General features: G+C 39.4%; 1 protein-coding gene across 1 annotated transcript; it reads left to right on the top strand.

Moving 5' to 3' along the window:
• The first annotated feature begins 219 nt into the window (after positions 1–219).
• On the top strand, positions 220–10241 carry LOC108709350 (RNA N6-adenosine-methyltransferase mettl16-like). Its single transcript, XM_018249114.2, has 3 exons — positions 220–305; positions 5740–5905; positions 9103–10241. The coding sequence occupies exons 1-3, from the start codon at positions 220–222 to the stop codon at positions 9727–9729; spliced, it is 879 nt and encodes a 292-aa protein (XP_018104603.2). The 3' UTR covers positions 9730–10241.
• The last annotated feature ends 13638 nt before the right edge of the window (positions 10242–23879 follow it).

Here is a 23879-nt window from a genome sequence, read left to right as displayed (position 1 = left end):
AATACAAAGGTATTGACACAGATATTATATAGATACTACAGCCATGGGCAGTTATGTATTAACGTAGCAAGTTAAATTGAAAAAAGACACGTCCATCAAGTTCAACCTTTTAAATCTACATATAACCTGCTTAACTGCTAGTTGATCTAGAGAAAGGCAATAAAACCCATTAGACCAGTCCCTGGATCAGTTGATTGACTATGAATCAGTTGATTAACTATGAATCAGTTGACTGACTATGAATCTGTTGAAAACAGGAAATATGGAAGCAGTGGTGAACAAACAAGCAATATTTTTTTGTACAGGTATAGGATCCCTTATCCGGAAACCTGATATCCAGAAAACTCCGAATTACGGAATGGCTGTCTCCCATAGACTTCATTTTATCCAAATAATCCAAATTTTTTAAAATGATTTCCTTTTTCTCTGTAATAATAAAACGGTAGCTTGTACTTGATCCCAACTAAGATATAATGAATCCTTATTGGAAGCAAAACCAGCCTATTGGGTTTATTTAATGTTTAAATTAATTTCTAGTAGACTTAAGGCATGAAGACCCAAATTACGGAAACATCCGTTATCTGGAAAACCCCAGGTCCCGAGCATTCTGGATAACAGGTCCCATACCTGTATTAGATATTAAGCTCTCTGGTATAACAAGGTGTTTAACCCTCTGAGATCTATTGAGCAGGTGATGGAGGTAGTGAAAGTTTTACTTTTTGTGTAATACATTTTTTTAGTCAATAATAAAAATGTCTACGAAAATACATTGGTCTAGTGTGAATAGTTCTTTAAATCAAATACCTAGTAAGTAAACTCGGGGTGTTCTGAGGATTTGTGCCTCTAGTACTACATATAAGTTATCAAGTCCTGATCTCATTTATAGTTTTGGGTCCACACTAGGGATGCACCGAATCCAGGATTCGGTTCGGGATTCGGCCTTTTTCAGCAGGATTCGGATTCGGCCGAATACTTCTGCCAGGCCGAAATGAATCCTAATTTGCATATGCAAATAAGGGGCGGGGAGGGAAATTACATAACTTTTTGCCACCGAACAAGGAAGTAATTTTTTTCCCCTTTCCACCCCTAATTTGCATATACAAATTAGGGTTCGGTTCAGTATTCGGCCAAATCTTTAACAAAGGATTCGGGGGTTCGGCCGAATCCAAAATAGTGGATTCGGTGCATCCCTAGTCCATACACAACCCACTATGTAGAATCATTTTAATAGCACTGACTTATAGCCAGAGCTGTGGAGTCGGAGTCTAAGCATATTTGGGGTATCTGGAGTCGACCCCTAATAACTTTAAATAGTAACACTGAAAATATTCAATATTCAGGCATCCTAACCTGGGAGTTTGTGTTCAAATAAGATGCGATGGTGGATTTGCCTTTGTGCATGTTTTCCATTTGAAATCTTTCATGTTCCTTATGGCTGAGAATGCCACATGGACAATAAATTAAATGTTAGGAATTATTAGTCCTGTATGTTAAGGCCCTTACAAATCAAAAACACCTCAATTGCTATCATGGTGTATACAAATTAGTGATATTGCATTCTTATTATATTACAAGAGCTTGGACTAGCACTTTCATGCAGTTGTAGTCAAAGGCAATTTTAAGCATTTTGGCAAATTACTTTTTGCTCCATTGCAGCCAGTCAAACCTGGGTCCATTTGTTACTAATCCTGTAGATAATAAATTCCAACGTTCTATAGACATCACAGTTTGGTTGATTTTCCCTCCTCTCCTCCATCAATATAGTAACTGACCTTAATGGTTGTAGAGTAGGAGTGAAGAATTGAAACAAGGAGCTGCAATCAACCATGGCCACACTTTAAAATAGTTGGAAATTATAATTGAGTCACATTTGAGAAAGTCACTGTTCATCAAAGATTAACATACTGTCATCTCTTATTGGCGATAATTCTAGTTCACCTTTAACTTTTAGGGGTAGATTTATCAAGGGTCGAATTTCGAAGTACAAAAAACTTCAAAATCCGAACATCGATTTGAAAAATTTCGAATATCGAATTCGACGTTTTTTCACCGAATTTGGCAATCCTGCGATCAAATAAAAATAGTTTGAACGAACAATTAAATCGTTTGAACCGAACGGTTTTAGAGTACGATCGAAGGATTCTTATTCGATGTGTAAAGACTTAGAAAAAGTTTGTAGAAGGTCCCCATAGGCTAACATAGCAATTCGGCAGGTTTAATTTTGCGAAGTATTGAAATCAAAGTTTTTCTCAAAGAGACAGTACTTAGATTAGATTATCGAATGGTTGAATATTGGAACGATTTGTACTTCGAATTGAAGCCGAAGTAAATTCGAAGTCGTAGTATCCTATTCGATGGTCGAAGTATCCAAAAAATTACTTCGAATTTTTTTACTTTGAAAATTCCCTCGAATTCACTTCGACCCTTGATAAATCTGCCCCTTAGTATGATGTAGTATGATGTAATTTGGTTGCTAGGGTCCACATTACCCTAGTAACCAAATATTGATTTGAATAAGAGACTGGCATATGGATAGTAGAGGCCTGAATAGAAAGGTGAATAATGAAAAGAAGCACACTTGTTATTGTATATATGTTACCCTGCATTAGTGGATTTTATTATTTTTTAATTTATCTCCTGTTATTTAAAATGATGTTGCCCATATGAAGTTTGGGATAAAGGCCCCTATCATATTCACACACACATTATGGTAATTTTTACCGCTTTAACCTGCTGTATGCTTTTGGATGGTGGCAATAAACCAGAATAAACTCACACAGGAGACATTGGCAGAATTTAAAAGCTCCTTTTATATCTTCCTCATATCTGGTATTTGGTAGAAGAGTGTGCTACAGCTCAATGAACATTTCCTGCAGTTATAGGAATCCACCTAGTGGTGAATTACTAGTACGGTTCTTAAAAATCAATACTACAATGGGAATAAATATTTCTTTCTAGGGAGCACAACTGGAGATTTACAAGATCAATTAGAGATTTTTAATGCATACTACCTGCCCAGCGACACAATTGATTTATATTTGATATTATTGTTTAATTATCAGATGTTGTATAGAACACTACTATGTCATGTTTTTATAGTAATCAGGCCCACAACGTGGAAATCCTTGGGCTAGTATAGAAGAAATTGGGCCACTTCTTCAAAACTGTTGGATGACATTGATTAGAATTGTTTACATGTGGTTCAGGTCACTAGTATACTAGAGCAGATTAGGCACTTGTGCAAAATTTCAGCCTCTTTCTTAAATAGCACAGGTCGCCTTAGAAATAATCCCAAATCCTTTTCTATGATGTTAGTCAAGCAAAATACATTTCACTTCCTCTATAAAAATTAATGAAATCTTGTGTTTTTTAGTCTTGGTATTCATAATCACAGCAGACAGGCAGGTGCCATTTTGAAGACGCTGTTAATAAGTCAAGCTCTGCATCATCCCAAAATCTTGTTTATGTCCAGAATGGGAGACCTGATACCCATGTCCATGCACTGGCTACACAATTAGATGGTAAATAGGGCGGGGGTGTATGGGAGTACAGTGAAGTCTAGAAAGTGCAGAATGGAAAGCGAAAGTAATTGCCTACCCCGCCTCTATGCCTGAGGCACAGCTGAGACTTTCAGACAAGTTTATAGCTGGTATGGATGTTTTAATAACAAAAAAAATTGGGTTTAATTTGAAAAGGATATTTATTATACAGCTTTTTATGTGAAAAACTGGCTGTGCAAAAAATTGGGTACCCTTGTAATTTTGCTAATTTGAATTCATGTAACTGCTCAATACTGATTACTGGCAACACCAAATTGATTGTATTAGCTCGTTAAGCCTTGAACTTCATAGGCAGGTGTGTCCAATCACGAGAAAAGGTATTTAAGGTGGCCAATTGCAAGTTGTACTTCTGTTTGACTCTCCTCTGAAGAGTGACAGCATTGGATCCTCAAAGCAACTCTCAAAAGATCTGAAAACAAAGATTGTTCAGTATCATGGTTTAGGGGATGGCTACAAAAAGCTATCTCAGAGGTTTAAACTGTCAAGTTTTATCTGTAAGGAAGGAATGTAAAAAGGAAATGGAAGGCCACAGGCACAGTTGCTGTAAAACCCAGGTCTGGCAGGCCAAGAAAAATACAGGAGCAGCATATGCGGAGGATTGTGAGAATGGTTACAGACAACCCAAAGATCAGCTCCAAAGACCTGCAAGATCTTCTTGCTGCAGATGGAGTATCTGCACATCGTTTTACAATTAAGCGCAATTTGCACAAAGAACATCTGGATGGCAGGGTGAAAGAAGCCCTTTCTGCAATCACACCACAAACAGTCACTTGTATGCAAAAGCTCATTTAGATAAGCCTCAGTCATTTTGGAACTGATGAGACAAAAAATTTATTATTTGGTCATAACAAAAAGCGCTTTACATGGCGGAAGAAGAACACAGCATTCCAAGAAAAACACCTGCTACCTACTGTCAAATTTGGTGGAGGTTCCATCAAGCTGTGGGGCTTTGTGGCTAGTTCAGGGACTGGGGCCCTTGTTAAAGTCGAGGGTCGGATGAATTCAACCCAATATCAACAAACTCTTCAGGATAATGTTCAAGCATCAGTCACAAAGTTGAAGTTACGCAGGGGTTGGATATTCCAACAAGACAATGACCCTAAACACACTTCGAAATCTACAAAGGCATTTATGCAGAGGGTGAAGTTCAATATTCTGGAATGGCCATCAAAGTCCGTCGACTTGAATTACTTGGAAAATCTATGGGATGATTTGAAGCAGGTTGTCCATGCTCAGCAGCCATCAAATTTAACTGAACTGGAGAGAATTTGCATGGACAAAAGTTCAAAAATACCGCCATCCAGAATCCAGACATTCATCAAAGGCTATAGGAGGCGTCTAGAGGCTGTTACATTTGCAAAAAGAGGCTCAACTAAATATTGATGTAATATCTCTGTTGGGGTGCCCAAATGTTTGCACCTGTCTAATTTTGTTATGATGCATATTGCATATTTTCTGTTAATCCAATAAGGTTTATGTCACTGCTGAAATACTACTGTTTCCATAAGGCATGTTATATATTAAAAGGAAGTTGCTCAGCCAATGATAAACAAAACTCCAAAGAATTAAGAGTGGTTCGCAAACTTTTTCATATGACTGTAGATGATGTTGCTCACTTTTATTACCTCTTAGATTGTAGCTCTGCCTATGATATTAGTGGTTGGAGTTCCAGTGACAGAAAGTTATGTTTTCTTTAAAGACTTTTGTGCTTATGCTATACACTTATGCTTGTGCATTATGCTTTGAGTAGAAAAGGGAGATTAGAGCACTAGCTGGAAAATCTTCTGCAGATGCTGGAAGCTGTGGGCTAGAATACTAATAGATTTTTATTGAATGTGCTGCACCAGAAAGGGGTTCAGGTTGGGCTGGTACAGATAATTATGTATGTGTATCTCATCATAAAGCTTTACTTCCTTTTAAGTGGTAGCCAGCAGTATAATCAATTCGCACAATGTTTGCCTTCCCTATATTTATATACAGTACCATACTATATATTTTATATGTAAAAACACTGGGAAGTTTATTTTTTTGTTTTAAACGAAACCTTCAGAAAATGTTATAGTGAATGTATACAGAAATATGCAATATTTCAAATTCCTAATGATCTAAGCTTAAAACAACACATTTTATTTTCAACTGTTAACCTATTAATGGACTACTTTTCTTTAATCTTAATCAGAATCCTCAGAAAAAAAGAGCTGGAAAAACCCCATAAACCAGTGGTATTCACTGTGCTGGAATCAGTGATAAAACTGTTGACAGACAAGTTACCAAGTGGTTCTGAAGTCCCAGAAAGCATCACTGTGGTTACAGACTGCATAAAGAAAATACTTACGGATTTAAAGGTATGGTTGTAGAAGCACAAATGGAAACCTGACATAGGGACAGAGATGAGCAGCTCAGGAGGAAATGTTAGGAGACAAAGGCACATCACAACACTCAACTGCCACCTTAAAGATTTGTTCTGTTGTCATTAAATCAGTAGGAAACATATAAAATATGAATTGTTTCAAGTTCAACAAGCAGTGGCTGTTAGACTGCTGGGGCATCACGTATCATCTGACGTTGTTTGCCAAGTGGCTAAATCCAGCTGACTTTCTAAGATCTCGTACAGCAATTAAAAGGTGCTTGATTTGTAGGCTCCATCACTGTTGGATGAAATCAAGAATGGTGTTGAGTTCAGGGCAATGGGAACAATGAACAGCTTCTTCAGTATTCACTGGAACTACAAAAAGCTAATTTGCCAGACTATTTTGAGCTATGGCTTAAAGGAGAGCTAAACCCTAAAAATGAATATGGCTAGAAACATTCAATATACTGAACTTATTGAACCAGCCTAAAGGTTAAAGCGATACTATCATGGGAAAAAAAAAAAAAATTCTCAAAATTAACCAGTCAATATTGCTGCTCCAGCAGAATTCTGCACTGAAATCCATTTCTCAAAAGAGCAAACAGATTTTTTTATATTCAATTTTGAATTTTGACATGGGGCTAGACATATTGTCAATTTCCCAGCTGCCCCAAGTCATGTGACTTGTGCTCTGATAAACTTCAATCACTTTACTGCTGTACTGCAAGTTAGAGTGATATCACCCCCTCCCTATTCCCCCCCCCCAGCAGCCAAACAAAAGAACAATGGGAAGGTAACCAGATAGCAGCTCCCTAACACAAGATACCAGCTGCCTGGTAGATGTAAGAACAACACTCAATAGTAAAAATCCATGTCCCACTGAGACACATTCAGTTACATTGAGAAGGAAAAACAGCAGCCTGCCAGAAAGCATTTCTCTCCTAAAGTGCAGGCACAAGTCACATGACTGGGGGCAGCTGGGAAATTGACAAAATGTCTAGCCCCATGTCAGATTTCAAAATTGAATATAAAAAAATCTTTGCTCTTTTGAGAAATGGATTTCAGTGCAGAATTCTGCTGGAGTAGCACTATGAACTGATGTGTTTTGAAAAAAAAACATGTTTTCCGATTACAGGATCCCTTTAATCTTTAGTGTACTTTGCATTTATTTGTATTTATTATTTTAATGACCCCTGTTTGTTCTATTAATGTATTGCTCTGCTGTACAGTGCCGCCTACATAAAGAGTGCTATATAAATAACATATACATATAGTTGTGTTTAAAAATTTTGAATAAAACTCAAAATCCTTATTATAGCTTTTATTTCCCCAAACGCAAATGCATTAATATATTATTTGTTACTGTCCTTCCGATGAAAATAAATAACCCATTTAGTTGTTAGATCTTTTACTAGAAGATTGTGTTCATAGCCTACTTTATCTAATTTACTTTATCTAGTGTACTTTATCTAATGAACTGCGCTAAGGCCAATGGCACATGGAGCATAATAACTGGAAGCAGAAAACAGCAAAAGATAAAACTCCCCTGTCTGCCTGTCACTGTTCCTGGTGTTATTGATTGGTGACATGAAGCGGTGACAGGCAGATTTCAGTGCAAACACTGTGAAGTTCACTTGTCAGAGCTCCATGTGCCTTGCCATTAAATAGCATAAGGAACCGTGAGGTTTTCTGCTAGATGACAACATTGTGCAAAGTTTCTTTTGTGTTATCTTACATAGTGATGGGCGAATTTATTCGGCAGGTGCGAATTCATGGCGAATTTGCGCGATTCACCGGCAGCGAATAAATTCGCGAAACGCCCGCGAAAATCGCGTAAAAAATTCGCCGGCATCGGAAAAAAAAATTCCGAAAAAACGGACGCCGGCGTCAAAAACGGGAGCCGGCATCAAAAAAACGGGTTTCGGCGTCAAAAACGAGACACCGGCGCCATTTTGCGAATTTTTCGCCGTTTCGCGAATTTCACGCAATATTCGCCCATCACTAATCTTACATAGTAGCTATGGGATCCATTATCTAGAAAGCTCCGAATTACAGAAAGGATGTCTCACCTAAACTCCATTTTCTTTAACTAAGCCAAATTTAAAAAGAAAAAAATCCTTTTTCTCTGTAATAATAAAACAGTACCTTGTACATGATCCTAACTAAGATATAATTAATCCTTATTGGAAGCAAATCCAGCCTATTGGGTTTATTTAATGTTTACATGATTTTATAGTAGAGTTATAGGGCACCTATCACAGACAAAATCAAACACACATTAACAATCTGACCAGTACAACCTAAACACGTTTACTCAAACTACATATATATATTTTTTGAAAAAAACGGCAGGTTTTAAAAAAATCCCTTACTTTGTCAAATGGGTTCTTTCACTGAGGGAGTCCATACAGTGACTATAACAGTGACCATAACATGCAAATTTCAGGAGCATGCTCAGATTGTAGCACTGCCTTGAGTATTCTACCCAGAATGCCTTGTTTTAGTAAACTCCTCCACTAGAAGTATCACGAGATTTCCCTATCTGTCCCGCTGGTAAAGTTATTATGCAAATGAAGGACACACTAACTTCCAGCAGGTGGCAGCACTACTGAACAGCAGCTAACACAGAGGTTTGGCTGATTTGTAAATAGCTTAGAAGGGTTGATAAGCAAGCAAGAAATTTCAACTGAGCATGTGCGAGATTTCAGAGCTGGTGTTGGCTGGGAAGATATAGGTAGGAGGAGCCAGTGAAATCTAAGATGCCTGCCTCAGCTAGAACTGCAGTGAAGATAGGGGAGATCTTGCAGAAGGTATAGTGAGCTGATGATTTACATTATACAAACAATTCTGTTTTAAAAATCGGATTTCTTGAACTTTCACATAATGTATAGTAAATTATTTTAGTTATGATTGGTGCTCTTTAAGGAATGATCCATTATCCAGAAAACCCAATGTTCCGGGCATTCTGTATAACAGGTCCCATACCTGTACTTTCTGGACACTGGCTATTCCTGTGACCTCAGTTTATTGGCTGAGTGATAATGCTATCTGTAAACACAGTAATCTGATTGATGGAGATGTGAAGCCAACTGAGACGTTAGTAAAGTGACAAATGAAGTAGGCAATAGGACTGACCTGCTCTGCTGAATTACTGCTCTTGGATGGCTTATATAATATATTATGTCTGACCAGGTTCTGCATAAAATTGTCCCATGTGGGAGGGACGAAGAGAGCCTGTTCCTAACAGCAGTTGAAAACTCATGGATTCATATTCGCAGGAAGAAAAGGGACAGGACGAGGCAACTAAGAGAGCTTCCCCGTGCCCCGGATGATTTCCTACAGTCAAACAAGCTTGAAAGTGCAATTAACAAGGAGACTACACTCCACAAGAAGACTGCACTCCACAAGGAGACTGCACTACAAGGGCAAAACTCTTCTGAACAACAAACCACAAAGGAGAGTGAGTCTGTTACCCAGAGTGAGACTTGTGTGCTACATACATTATCCAGTTCTGCTGGTACCACTCCTTCTCACTGTGAACTTATGGAAGCTGAAGGTGCAGCTTCCAAACCAGATGAGGTCCCTTCACTTGATGAAGAGGAACAAGACTTGGGGGAAGATATGAAACAGTCTTGTGGAGAAGCATCCTCAGCTCCCCAAAGCAGCGTTCCTTTCCTTTTCAAGTGTGTGTTGACTGTTAAGAAGGAGAAATCTGATATGCTGGTTGAGATGCACTATGTTGAGGGTCAGAACAGAGACTTAATGAACCAACTCTGCACATACCTTCGCAACCACATCTGCAAACTTGCTACCAGCTAGCCTCCCAAAATCTGATATATTGCCCACAACCAAGATCTCTCTTGGGAAATTGCAAAAATTAAAATACATTTTTTTTCTTCCCTTTTAAGGTTCTCCATTCCCTCCTCGTGTATCATTTGGGAATAGCCATCTTTGGAATAACGGTTCTTTTGATGGGATCTATAGCTATAGCTTGTTATACCACTTGTGTGGCTTTTTGTATAACTACAGCCAAAGCATTTTACTTTAAAGTGGCAACAGGGCTGAAATGATTTTGGCAAAAGCCTTAGCTAAGTGACAGTGGATAGAAAAGGAGCAGAGGAATCTTAAAGGGCTAAATCAAGCATATAAAGCTCACTTTGCTTCAAATGTAAAATTTATTGCAGAAACTGACATGCTATTGCAGTTTTTCTCTATAGTTTGTTCTCTTAACCAGAGCAGTGATTCTTTTTATGAACTAATGTAATCTATCTTTTAATAAAAAATTTCAATTACTTTACATTTGACCTTGTCTGGTATGTTTTTCACTTAATTCAGAGGTGTCCAAACTTTTTGCATTGAGGGCCAGATTTGGTGAGGTGAAAATTTGTGGGCCGACCATTCAGCGTGACATTCTTTGTTACTGAGTAGTTTTGTGACTAACCCCTGGAAGCATTTGGCCATGTTAATATATCTAGGACTGCCCCAAGCTCCCGTATAGGAAACTATTCAAGGCTTTCCAAGTTCCCAGGGGGATGGGTGCCCTTCAGGTGTTCTTTACCCACTAGCGTTGAAATGAAACGACTGACCATGGATATCCATCATGAGATGGCAGCAAAGTGGCCAATGCATTGGGTTCTAGAGGGAGTAGGTGAAATGGCATTATATTCTGATACTTTCTCTAGAATGAAATCACTCCAAGTCGGTCTTGACATATTTAGTCATAGGAGACAATGGCGCTGATAAAAGCAAATAGGTGACATAACATGTACTTAAAATAAAGATACGTTTTCATCACCAGAGATGTATCTGGCTCCAAAACATTCAGACAAGCTTTACACTGTAAATAGAGTGGGCATGTTGTACATTCTGGGTTCTTCAAATGTTGAGACCAGCCATCCAAAGTAGTAAGCTGCCAGCAGTCTGTCATGGTGGGGGGAGTCATCCTGTTAGGAGACAAGTCCTGCAGCAAAACTGGATGAACAGCTTGCGCACTGCTTCGTCGCAGCCTCTGGCGAAAACTAGCGCCTAATCCAGTGATCAAAACATAAAAAAATGTCCAGGTTCTGTAGTTCACTCCCCTCTGTCTGGAAATTTTCTGTAGGAAAATATGCTTGACATTGTGTAAAACAGTTTGATTAAATCTTTACAAGTTTAAAATTACACTCACAATAAAATTCTTGAAGTTTGCATGTATATCAGTCACTCCGTGGGTATTCCCAGCTTCAAAGAACTTGTTCCGCTGTATTTAGGTGTTTAGTTAGCCGGCATAGTCAGCGTGCGGTACTGGGCCCCCTTGGATGACGTCTAATCCAGTGATGTCATAAGCACGTGCGATTGCGTCACTGTGCGCAGCCGGCGCGAAAAGAAGATAGAGGCCTCTACTCATCTCTGCTCGGGCTGCCCAGTTGGGTGCTAATTTTTATCCAGGCCTGCCCTTGAATGGACGTATTCTTGTTTAAGGCTGCGGGCCAGTCTGAAATTGAAAACAGACTGCAATTGGCTGCAGGCTAGAGTTTGGACATGCCTGACTTAATGTCAGCACTCAGGCTAGGTCACCCAATGTATCAGTCCCTATAGGACTTTCAAATCAGTATGTTGCTGCTGCTCACTCAGAATACTTGTCACTTTGTGTATTTATCCACGAACATAAATGTTTCCTCCAAAAACTTTCTTCGTACCATTTTAAGTCTGAAAAGGGGCTGACAATAGATGCGCAACCACCATTATATCATAGACAGCAAATGCTGAGCTCTGCACCCATGTAATTGTACATTGCTCTCTGTTCTATAGGGAAATACCTTCTACTTTTGGTTGGGCAAAGTAGTTGTATAGGTGAATTTTACCTGCAATTTCAATATGTATCACAGATATATACTTTAAGATTAAATTCTGTTATGTTGTAAACTAAGCAGTTCTGATACCTCTTCATTTTCTTAGGACATTGGTTGCTAGAGTGTGTGACCCCTCACATTCAGTAACCAGCAAACAATCGTAAAGTAAGATCTATATTATTATTTTCCTCTATGTTCAGGCCCACTCCTGTGCATCTTTCTTCTGACCTTCACACAAATTCCTGGTACACAGGGAAAGTGACTAGCAACCAGGCACCCAAATATCTTTTCATTTTAACAGCATTGTTCCCCTCTCAGCCAGCAGGTGGCAGTTTTGTTTAGCAATATTCCTTTAGTTAAAATATGGAATCATATTTGCAACCTCTTTAAACAGTAGAATAGCTAAATGAATAAGTATTTAAAACATGAAACCTCTAAATCTAAAATCTTATGGAAAAGCCTGCAAAATGTGAAGCATTGGCGCTGTTTATTATTCATTTGTGCTCCAATTACTATTAAAGGGGTAGTTTGCATTTTAGTATGAGGCAGACATTGATATATTAAAACTATATGCAATTTATCTTCAATATTTTGTTTTTTCAGTTATTTATCTTTCTGTTCAGCAGCTCTTCATTTTGGTATTTTAGCAGCTAACTGGTTGGTAGGGTCCAAATAACCTTTAGCAACCAGCAGGGAGTGGTCTCAGTGAGAAACAGGATTATGAATAGTAGAGATAAATAATAAAACTAACAATAAAATTGTAGCCTCACAGAGCAATAGTTTTTTGGCTGCTGGGGGTCAGTGACCCCCATTCAAAAGATGGAAAGAGGCAGAAGAAGAAGGCAAATAATTAAAAAACTATAAAATAAACTATAATGAAAACCAATTGCAAAGTTGCTAGGAATACTGCATTCTATAACAACTTAAATGTTTACTTATAGGTGAACCACTCCTGTAAGGCAAGAAACAAATTTATTATAAGAATTGCCATTTAAAATAGCTAAAACACCTGCCAATATCTCTGGGAGCAGTCCTAGTGCTTGATCACTCCTGTGGAGATGTTGGATGTACTATACAGCTGTCAGTAATATCCCTCTCTAATCACAGAGCAATGGTACATACCTAAGTGGGCCAGTCTTCCAGTCCCTTAGTAGCCAGAATGGTATGTAGAGTACAGTGGTAGGTGTGTGCTTTTTTTTTTCTTAAGGGGAGTATTAAGTTTAATGGAAAAAAGGGAATCAGTGGAGGAGTGATGCAGTTTCTCCAAATCTGGTTGGTTGACTAGCAGGTGGAGATTCCTCTGGAACAAAGGGTCCCTGGAAAAACTTTCAGTACCTGGTTGTATAATCAAGAACATTAACTGACATAAGCCAAGCTACTGTATGTACTTGACAGATCCAGTATAATGACCAAATATTATGTACATCAAGTCTAAAATCTATGCCAGTCAGTGACGTTGCACTGCATACATGGGGAGTTCAATGATAAGTATCTGTAGCACCTAGAAGTAGTTGCAGCCAGTGAGTCTATTGCATGTACATAGCCTTCCAGTTTTAGGCAGCGGAATCAACACTGATCCCCATGTCCTACTGCCTGGTGGAATTTTAGAGATTCTGTTGGCATTATGGGTTCCAAGAAGATTGTCAGGCAGCGGCAGATGTTGTTCAGGGGATCAGTATGACACAGTTCTAGACTGTTGGGTATACGGTGATGAGAAGAGCAGCAGCATTGAGTTGACAGGGTACTGGTATTTTCTATTTGTTTTGGGGGACGGGCGTGGTTAGGATATTCTTTTTTATTTCATTGTTTCTTTAAAACTATTTAAGTGGACTTGTACCTGCAGTGCATTATGGTGGGAAAAAAAAAAAGAATTGTATCAAAAAGAGGCTAATAGTAATTTTACATTTACGGAGCTGCACATACACATACTGTAATGATAACGGAGTGTGTGCAAGATGGATTCCTCCCATTTTAATCCATTTTCCACTGTCTAAGAGAGTCGTGAGTGCAAATGTGTCAGTGACAATTTATTGAAAGAGATGATTGACACTGCACTTTAGTAGTCGGGTTTTTAGATGCTTTGGAACATTGATTGAAAGGGGCTGTATAGAAATGTGGGGTTTGGGTATCAGTAGCTGCTACGATGCTTAGAAAACCAACAACCTTTGCACTGTTATGTTGAACTGGGATTAATCTGTAGGAATAAAGTCAAACTGTAAAAAAATTCCTTTGCTATAGATTATAAAAATAACTGCAGTCGGCCAGTCCAATTGTAGTATCACACTTGTACTCAATAATCCTAGTTGCTACTGTACCTGGTGCAATTACCATTGTGGTTCTTAACCAGGCCCGGATTTGTGGAAAGGCCATCTAGGCCCGGGCCAGGATTTTAGGGGGGCGGCATGCTGCCCAACCACACCCACATTGGTTCAAAAACACTGGGGATGCGCTGGAGATACAACCATTTTTTAAATTTCCCATGCGCCAATCCCCATTGCTTCTGTCCCCCTGGAGGGGAGAGGGGCGACGAACGGCAGTGGGCCTAGATGCGCCCACTATGTAAATCCGGCCCTGTTCTTAACATAAGATATCAGGGGGCTCTGGGCATTGCATTTTAACTATAGCTAGAAATTAAAACATGTCCAATGTAATGTTAGGAAGTCGCCTAAAGATCACGTGCTCCAAAGCTTAAAGGAGAAGGAAAGGTTAAAACTAAGTAAGCTTTATCAGAAAGGTCTTTATAAATATACCAGTAAACCTTCAAAGTAATGCTGCTCTGAGTCCTCTGTCAAAAGAAACACCACATTTCTTTCCTTCTATTGTGTACACACGGGCTTCTATATCAGACTTCCTACTTTAAGCTTAAAGGAATTGTTCAGTACAAAAATAAAAACTGGCTAAATAGGCTGTGCAAAATAAAAAATGTTTCTAATATAGTTAAGCTGGCCATAGATGTTGAGATTTTTAAAAGATCAGATCCTGATCGTGAGACCACGATCTTCTCAGAACGATCGTACGAATTTACCATCAACTAAAAAGACCAATTTGCCAGGAAAACAAAGGGGAGCTGCCTGCTTGGCCCTGCAAACATATATAGATTGCACTGGGACCGACAAAGATTTTTTTAACCTGGCGATCAATTTCCTGACAGATGTCGGCCGAAAAATCGTAAGATGTACGATCATTCGAATCCCATTAACCGCAAGAGAATTTCAAAGGATTGGTCGGGCTTCCTTAAAATCGGTCGTTCGGCAAGAAGAATCGTTGCATCTATGGGGAGCTTTAGTTGTAATGTATAAAGGCTGGAGTGAAAGGATGTCTAGCATAATAGCCAGAACACTACTTCCTGCTATGCAGCTCTCTTGGTTTCCACTGATTGGTTACCCTGGTGACCAAGCAGTAACCAATCCGTGACTTGAGGGGGGGCACATGGGCCATATCTGTTGCTTTTGAATCTGAGCTGAATGCTGAGGATCAATTACAAACTCACTGAACAGTTATGTCCATGTGGCCCCCCTTCAAGTCACTGACTAACTCAGAGTTAGAGAGCTGGAAAGCAGGATTTTGGCTGTTATGTTAGAGTCACTCCAGTCTTTATATATTACATTTTTGGCTAACTAACTATATTAGAAACATGTTTTATTTTGCACAGCCTGTCTATTTACCCAGTTATTTTTACACTGAACTGTTCCTTTAAACCTCCAGGGCATGAGCATGCTCAGTTTGCTCCTCTCCCTCCTCCCCTCCCTGCTGTAATCCCAGAGTTATAAGGAGCAGGGAGACTCAGGCAGGAAGTGATGTCACAGCAAGCTAATATGGCAGCTGCTATCCTAAATAGAGTCAATGTCTAGAACTGTTTACTCAGGTATGGAAAAGCATTCTAAAGATTAAAATTGGCATTCTAGCTTGGACTGTTGTGGCTAATCTATTGGCAATAAACTGCCTTGGTAGCTTTCCTTCTCCTTTAAACATATATTCATACACAAGTTCATCTGATTAATAATTTACTAAAACTCTAATTTACTAATAATTAAATTAATTAAAAACTAGTTTTTTATGAATATGTCTAATTTTTCAAGTTTATAGGCTTAAACCCATTAAATAAAAGGGGCAGCTGCCTTTGACTTTTACATGAATTTAGCAGGTTTTATATGGAGTATTTTCAGATTTTGACTATTAGGGGATATTTATTAAAACTTGATTTTTCTCCCCCCTACTAATTTGAGTTTTTTCACAAAAAAAAACTTTTAAGAGGAAAAAAATTAGAATTTTTCAAGATTTCTTATGCCCTGGAGCTGCTAAAAGTCTAAATCCAAAATACCCCCTTAGTGTGCACTAACAACGCTTAATTGCTCTAATGTTGTTAGTGAGTATTTTGTGTGCAATAATGACAGAGGTGGGACACCAACTGTCAGTTCTACTTCTATTGGTTTGTCTACATGGTATGACATTTGTCTGTTTTTGATGGAATATAATTTCCATTGCCCTTGCTGGTAATGTGCCATAGCAAGATGTACAAACTATTCTATACAATCATTATACAACTGTCATTAATGGCTTGGGGCAGTACAGTATCCTAAGAAGTAAGCATGCTGGGAAGATGACAGACCTGAGGCCCAACAGAAAGCACAACAAACTGTTTTGTCTATATTGAAAAGCCTTCTACGGCTATGTGTGTGAAGTGATAGGGGCTTATGGGAGGTTGAAAAAGATGGGGAGGCAGTTGGGGCAGGCTGTAACACTCATGTAGCCAAACCATTGAATTGTAGTTGCACTACTGCATTTCAACCACTTGATCTGAAATGTGTCTCTGTTTACACCATATCTGCCATTAAGCAGAAATAACTTCACTGGAGGGGATAGAGCTAATGGCCACATATAGAAATTAAAGTGAAGGGAAGCCACACAAATTATGACTATGACTATGGGCCTATGACTAAGTGCCCATAAGGCACGAAACGCGTAAGGCCACTCTCTGAGATGTTCCTTTTTGCGTAATAAAAACTTTTTATTTGCATCTATTTTGGAGTGAAGTCCAGTTTCTGTGCCAGCTTACTACTGAATTCCTTATGTCAGTTATCCAAGGTGTTTACCGACTGTTTGTCTAATGCAGGTGTTTTCCAAGCTTTTGCCGTAGATTGTTTAGCTACAAAAAAAAAAATATAGATATGTATTACCTCCTTAGGTGTTTTTATTTAAGACAACATAGACATTTAAAGATTGTTTTTCAAAGGCTGCAAAGGCTACACCATGTCTGCCATTAAGAAGAAGTAACTTCACTGGAGGGGATAGAGCTAATGGCTACCTACAGAAATTAAAGTGAAGGGAAGCCACACAAATTAACAGGTCTATTTCCCATTTAAACAGAACAGAACCACTCACTTGTGTTTTCCAGTTCGGCACAATACATTTTCAGTGACTCTTTCCAATAAATATTTGTTACATTGCTGCACGCTGGGCTCTGTGACCCAGTTTAGCTTCTCTCTGCTGATTCCTGTGAAGTGTGACTCATTAGCCCGGCTACTTTCATGCGTCACTGCTTCCCAGCAGGCAACTCAACAGTCACCTGATCTCCCAGCACCAGCTTATTAGCACACAAATACAAGGGTTGTGTACATTTCTACATTAGCACTGTATATCCTAGTAGCAATATCTAAATACAGTTATACAAATATACATCTATACAGGTATGAAACCTGTTATCCAGATTGCTCAAGACCTGGGGGTTTTCCAGATAATGGAGCTTTCTGTAATTTGGCTCTTCATACCTGAAGTCTACTAGAAAATCATTTAAACATTTAATAAACTCAGTAGGTTGGTTTTGCTTTCACTAAAGATCTTTGTTTGGATCAAGTACAAGGTATTGTTTTATTATTACAGAGAAAAAGGCAATTATTTGTATACATTTGGATTATTTTGATAAATTGGAGTCTATGGGATATGGACTCTCTGTAATACAGAACTTTCTAGGTAACGGGTTTCCAGATAATGGATCCCATACCTGTATGTAGAGAAGCAATCAGTGACTTAAGACTTGCACTTGCAGCCTAAACACATATTCACCTTCTGTGAGTATTCGAAACAGGCCTGGTATCTGCAGCTTTTCCATTACCCTCCGGGTGCCCATGGCTGAAAACCTATATTTTGCTTAAAAAAAGGATGAAGAACAGTATTTGGATTCTGCCCACTAGATGGCATGTGATCACTAATACAGTACAAAGCACGTGGCGCTGGTTTACACTATACAAAGAATGAACCTGCATTTCATACCTGGGATGTCACACTTGGAGCACTCCAGCAGATGTGAATGGTGGCCTCTGGAATGCTGGGAGTGGTGATGCTCTTGTACTGCTAGGGATATCTGTATAGTAATTGTCCATAGATGTCCATATGGCAGCTTGTCTAAGGGAAGCCTGAATTTGGAAGAGCTACTTGTACTCTCCAGATAAAACTCTCTGGATGACTTGTGAACCAGAAGGACAAGACTGGAATCAGGAACAGGCAAGGTCAGGACAAGGCAGAAATAGGTTAGGGCAAGACAGGATCAGAATAAGGCAAGGTAACAAGTCAAGGTTCAAGGTAAGGCAAGAGCAGGAACCCTTAGTTAGGGACGATGCCTAGTATGGGTAGCCAATGCTCAAGTTAGGAGGGCTGGGTTTATATAGGGCAGAGCAGCCCTGATTGGCTGACTGCAAACCAATCATTCTGCTGCTGGGCTGGGGTTGCAAAGGCCAGGTAACATACAGTGAGCAACTCTGCAGGCTACTCACCTGGCCCAATGGTTAAGGTGCAGAGCCAGAAACCCAAAGGTCCCTGTCTCGAATTCCAACAAAGCCTGACAGTTATCCAAGGTAAATTTTGCAAGGGTAACATGGGATGGGCAGTAAGGATAAATATCCAGTATTGCAAAACTTGTGAGCAGTAAGGTACACTTAACAATGCTATTGGGATTTAGTGGATGAGAAAATATTCCGCAAGTGGAAGTTAAAATCAAAGAAGACTTTATTTTAATAATATTAAAATAACAAGCAGGCATTAGTTACAGATGTACTTCCTACTCTATGACATGTTTAATCACCTTACCAATGCTAACAGGGGGTGCAGGTGCTCAAGCACCAGACCTTCAGCTTGGGGAGGTAATATCAGACATATGGAATTCAGTGGTAAGCTGGCACAGAAACTGGACTTCACTCCAAAATAGATACAAATAAAACGTTTTTATTACGCAAAAAGGAACATCTCTGAGGATGGCTTTACGCCTTATGGGCACTTAGCCATAGGCCTATGACTAAGTACCCATAAGGCACGAAACGCATAAGGACACCCTCTGAGATGTGAGGAGGTGAAGTCCAGTTTCTGTGCCAGCTTACCACTGAATTATATATGTAAGTTATCCAAGGTGTTTACCGACTGTTTGTCTAATGCAGGTGTTTTCCAAGCTTTTGCCGTAGATTGTTGAGCTACAGAAAAAATATCTAGATATGTATTACCTCCTGAGGTGTTTTTATTTAAAACAACATATACATTTAAAGATTCTTTTTCAAAGGCTGCCCTTAGGTTTGTGTTCCTGTCTTCTGGTGGTTTGTCTGTGTACAACCAACTTAGAAATGAACCTAGGAGAGGCAAGTGCAAATGGAGCACAAATAACCTGTCTAACCTCTTTGTACATAGGTGCAGACAATTCAAATAGCAGCAAGTGACACATTGATTATGCAAATGTAAAAGTACAATAAACATAAGACAATGTATTATTACATAATTAATATTTATGTCAGATTGCTGAACCAGGAAACCAGAGGTGTGGTTGAATCTACTAAAATGACCAATATGAATTGTGCAGAGCCATTGAACACTCTAACATCAGTTTGCTGCTCACTGGAACTCGAGGGGATAACTCTCTAACACCAATCTGGCTTGCAAACCAAGGATATTTAACTCGGTGCTCCCTTTGCTTTCCCAGCCTCTGCTCTAGAAAACCTTCCACTAGACGTTGGGATGCTGTTGGTGGGATTTGTTTTCATTAGTATGGATAGATTAGTGAAGTTGGGCACTGATATTGGGTGATCAGACCTGGCACTTAGTCGGCATTACAGTTCATTCCACAGTTGTTCAGCTGGGATGAGGTGGGGTGCAGTTTTTCCTCTTCCATCTCCACAGAGCAGTTTGTACAGATTCAGGCCATTAATCAATAGTGTAAATTTAAACAGACCCTCCCAAATGTAAGATTAGAAGTCCTTTTCATGTTATCAGCAGGATATTTCAGACCCAATGTTTATTTTTCCAAAACCTATGTAATATTCATTAATTTTCGTTGAAGTTAAACCAACTCCAAACATGGAATATGTTGGCACCTTATTTAAAAATACTAATAATAATTTGAACTATTTGGTGCCTTACCGATTTCCCTGATAGTTAGAGCTTTAAACATATTCTGTACTGTTGAAATAATATACACACGTTTGTAAAATCCACCGTTCTTTGGCTGAGAGCACAAACTTGTTGACAAGACGTAATAAAGGAGGGGCTTTTGGCAGAGCTTTATAGACAGTGTAGCACTGTTCCTGCTTTTCAGGTTTGCATCAGCCTCACCCACATCAACTCCATGTCTATAATAATTAGAGATTACCGGATAACTGCTGATAGTAACCAATACACACAAGCAAGACTGGACAGGGTTGATTAAAAGCAGGGGCGCTCAAACGTATTGAGGCAGGGTCTACTTTGAGTACAGTGTTACACTGCTGTGTGAAATGTTACTTCGCTGTGTTATAGGGAAATAAAAGAGGACATATAGCGCTGAGAAAATGTGATATTGTATTATACTCAATTACTCAAAATATCATATAAAAAGACATTATTTATTACCAAAATAATTCTGCTGGCACAGTTAAAAAAAACCTAAGCCGTAAAAACGTAAGACAATGCAAGTACTATGAGGGGCCCCACATCCTAAATATTATGTTGCACAATCAACACTGGTACTGGCAACAGGATAGGTACGTGCCTGGCTCCCACCAAGATTTGTGTCCTTGGTACGTGCTTCTTCTGCCTACCCCTAGTTCTGATTTTAAGTGCCAGCATATTCTGCAGAGCTGTTTAATAGGAATGTGTGCAGAGACGTCAACTCCAAGGCCTACAATTTTGGGGGAAACTGTGTATGCTGCTGCAAATATTTTCCATGTTCCAGCCAATGCACATGCCCACACGCTCCTTCAATGTAGCTGGAAAAAAACTGGAAAACCCATGGAAATGACATATAGTGATGAAAGGAAGTCCAAAACTGGGTCACTCAACAACAAAAACAAACAAACCCGGAGGAGATATGGGTGTATACATTCACCTCAACCTCTATTCTCCTAGTCTCTTTTCTTTACATACTATAATCTATTATCCCATCTATTTAGCTTCTTTGTACTCATAAAAATAGGGGATGGCCATGAAATAGGCCAAATGTTTAGAAGCAGGAGGACCCACTGACACCTGGGCCACCGGGAGTTTTCCTGGTATCCTGGTGGGCCAGTCCGACAATAACATTAAATAAGATACTGACCAATACAGGAGGTAAAAAGGCCCACAATCTATGCAATGCAGTCCTGTACACAGAGCCAGCTCCAAACTCTAAATATCCAACCAAACCCTAGTGGAAAAGAAAGAAATGAGCCAGAGCGGCTCACGCGTTGCCCCTTTAAGGAGCCAAAAAACAGCAGCAGTCATTAGGCAGGATCTCCCTCCTCACATCACGCGTTTGTGTAATCCCCAGGCTCCTCCCCCTCCACGTTGTTTTTTTCAGCCATCCTTGTACCTCCTCCCCCTGGATTATTGTGAAACGTGGCCTCACCCCCACACACCCCTAGCCAACAGCATGTGGGGAAAACACACTGATCCAGCAGAGAAGGGGACGCACCCTCCTAGCTGTAACTGTAACCCTTTCAGTGCCGGAATGCAACCTTGATTAGGTATTTTGAGTACATTTTATATATATATATATATATATATATATATATATATATATATATATATATATATCACTGTTGTATACTGCAGAGCTTTACAGATATTAGATATAATTCACATCAGTCCTTTCCTCAGTGGAGTTGACGGCAGTCTCTAACACACAGACATTTTTTATTTTGAGTGTTTTATGTGTGCTTAACACACAGATTTGAGAACATTAAAACACATGTAAGCTGGGTGTTTTTACTCACGTACATTCAGAACTGCCTTCAAGTCTCCTACATGTAACATGCTGCATTTTTGTGCGATTGACATGCATTCATAATACATTAGAATAGAGACGTGTTTGGACTTATAAAAACACATTTAGTTGTCTAAAGCATGTGTTTATGAATACAAAAAAAATGCTCATATATGACAGCCCTAAGTTCCTTCAAATACACTATAATCAATTTTAGAAAAGGTCAGTTAATCTGCCTGTATGTTTTTGTATAGTTGAAGGAAACCCAAGGACACAGGTAGAACATACTAACTCCTTGCAAATATTGCCCTGGCAGGAATGGAACCCAGGATCCCTAAATATTGCATCATGGTAGGACATAGTATTGTTACATATACTGACATACAGTTAGGTCCATAAATCTTTGGACAGAGACAACTTTTTTATAATTTTGGTTCTCTACATTACCAATGAATTTTGGTGGGGTTGAACAAAAAGATTGCATAAAAATGTGAGGAACTAAAGTCTTTTTTTAACACAATCACTTAATTTCTAATACTTGTTTGAAACCCCTTTGCTGGCAATGACAGCCTGAAGTCTTGAACTCATGAACATCACCAGATTCTGGGTTTCCTCCTTTTTAATGCTCTGCCAGGCCTTTACTGCAGCGGCTTTCAGTTGCTGTTTGTTTGTAGCCTTTCTGTCCGAAGTTTAGACTTCAACAAGTGAAATGCAGCTCAATTGGGTTCAGATCAGGTGACTGACTTGGCCATTCAAGAATATTCCACTTCTTTGCTTTAATAAACTACTGGGTTGCTTTGGCTGTATGTTTTGGGTCATTGTCCATCTGTTTTATGAAACGCCTCCCAATCAATTTGACTGCATTTAGTTGGATTTGAGCAGACAGTGTCTTCTGTCCTGTGTCACATCATGGATAAACACTAGTGTCCCAGTGCCACTGGCAGCCATGCACGCCCAAGCCATCACACTGCCTCCGCCATGTTTTATAGATGATGTGGTATGCTTTGGATCATGAGCTGTTCCACGCCTTTTCCATACTTTTTTCTTGCCATCATTCTGGTAGCGGTTGATCTTGGTTTCATCTTTCCAAAGAATGTTTTTCCAGAACTGTGCTGGCTTTTTTAGATGTTTTTTTAGCAAAGTCCAATGTAGCCTTTCTATTCTTGATGCTTATGAGTGGCTTGCACCTTGCAGTGCTCCCGCTGTATTTACTTTCATGCAGTCTTCTCTTTATGGTAGACTTGAATATCGATACACCTGCCTCCTGGAGAGTGTTGTTCACTTGTTTCAATGTTATGAAGGGGTTTCTCTTCACCATGGAAATGATTCTGCGATCATCCACCACTGTTGTCTTCCGTGGACGTCCAGGTCTTTTTGCGTTGCTGAGTTCACCAGTGCTTTTTTTCTTTCTCAGGATGTACCAAACTGTAGATTTTGCCACTCCTTATATTGTAGCATTTTCTCGGATGTTTTTTTTTCTGTTTTGCAGCTTATGGATGGCTTGTTTCACCTGCATGGAGAGCTCCTTTGCCCACATGTTGTCTATTTACAGCAAAATCTACTACATACAAGCATCCCCCTCCCCTCAAATCAACTCCAGGGCTTTTATCTGCTTCATTGATAATGACATTATGACTAAAGGTCCCCATAGACGCGACGATTCTTCTTGCCGAACGACCGATTTTAGAGAAGCCCGACCAATCCTTCGGAATTATCGTTGCAGTTAGTGGTATTCAAACGATCGTACATCTTACGATTTTTCGGCCGACATCTGTCGGGAAATTGATCGGCCAGGTCAAAAAATCTTTGTCGGTCCCAGTGCAATCTCTCTATGTTTGCAGGGCCAAGCAGGCAGCTCCCCTTTGTTTTCCTGGTAAATTGGTCTTTTTAGTTGATGGTAGATTCGTACGATCGTACGATCGTTCTGAGAAGATCGTGGTCTC

The sequence above is a fragment of the Xenopus laevis genome, chromosome 2S (genome assembly GCF_017654675.1).
Source record: "Xenopus laevis strain J_2021 chromosome 2S, Xenopus_laevis_v10.1, whole genome shotgun sequence".
Lineage (NCBI taxonomy): Eukaryota > Metazoa > Chordata > Amphibia > Anura > Pipidae > Xenopus > Xenopus laevis.
Note: the sequence above shows the minus strand (reverse complement) of the source record. Positions and strands in the feature narration are given on the sequence as shown.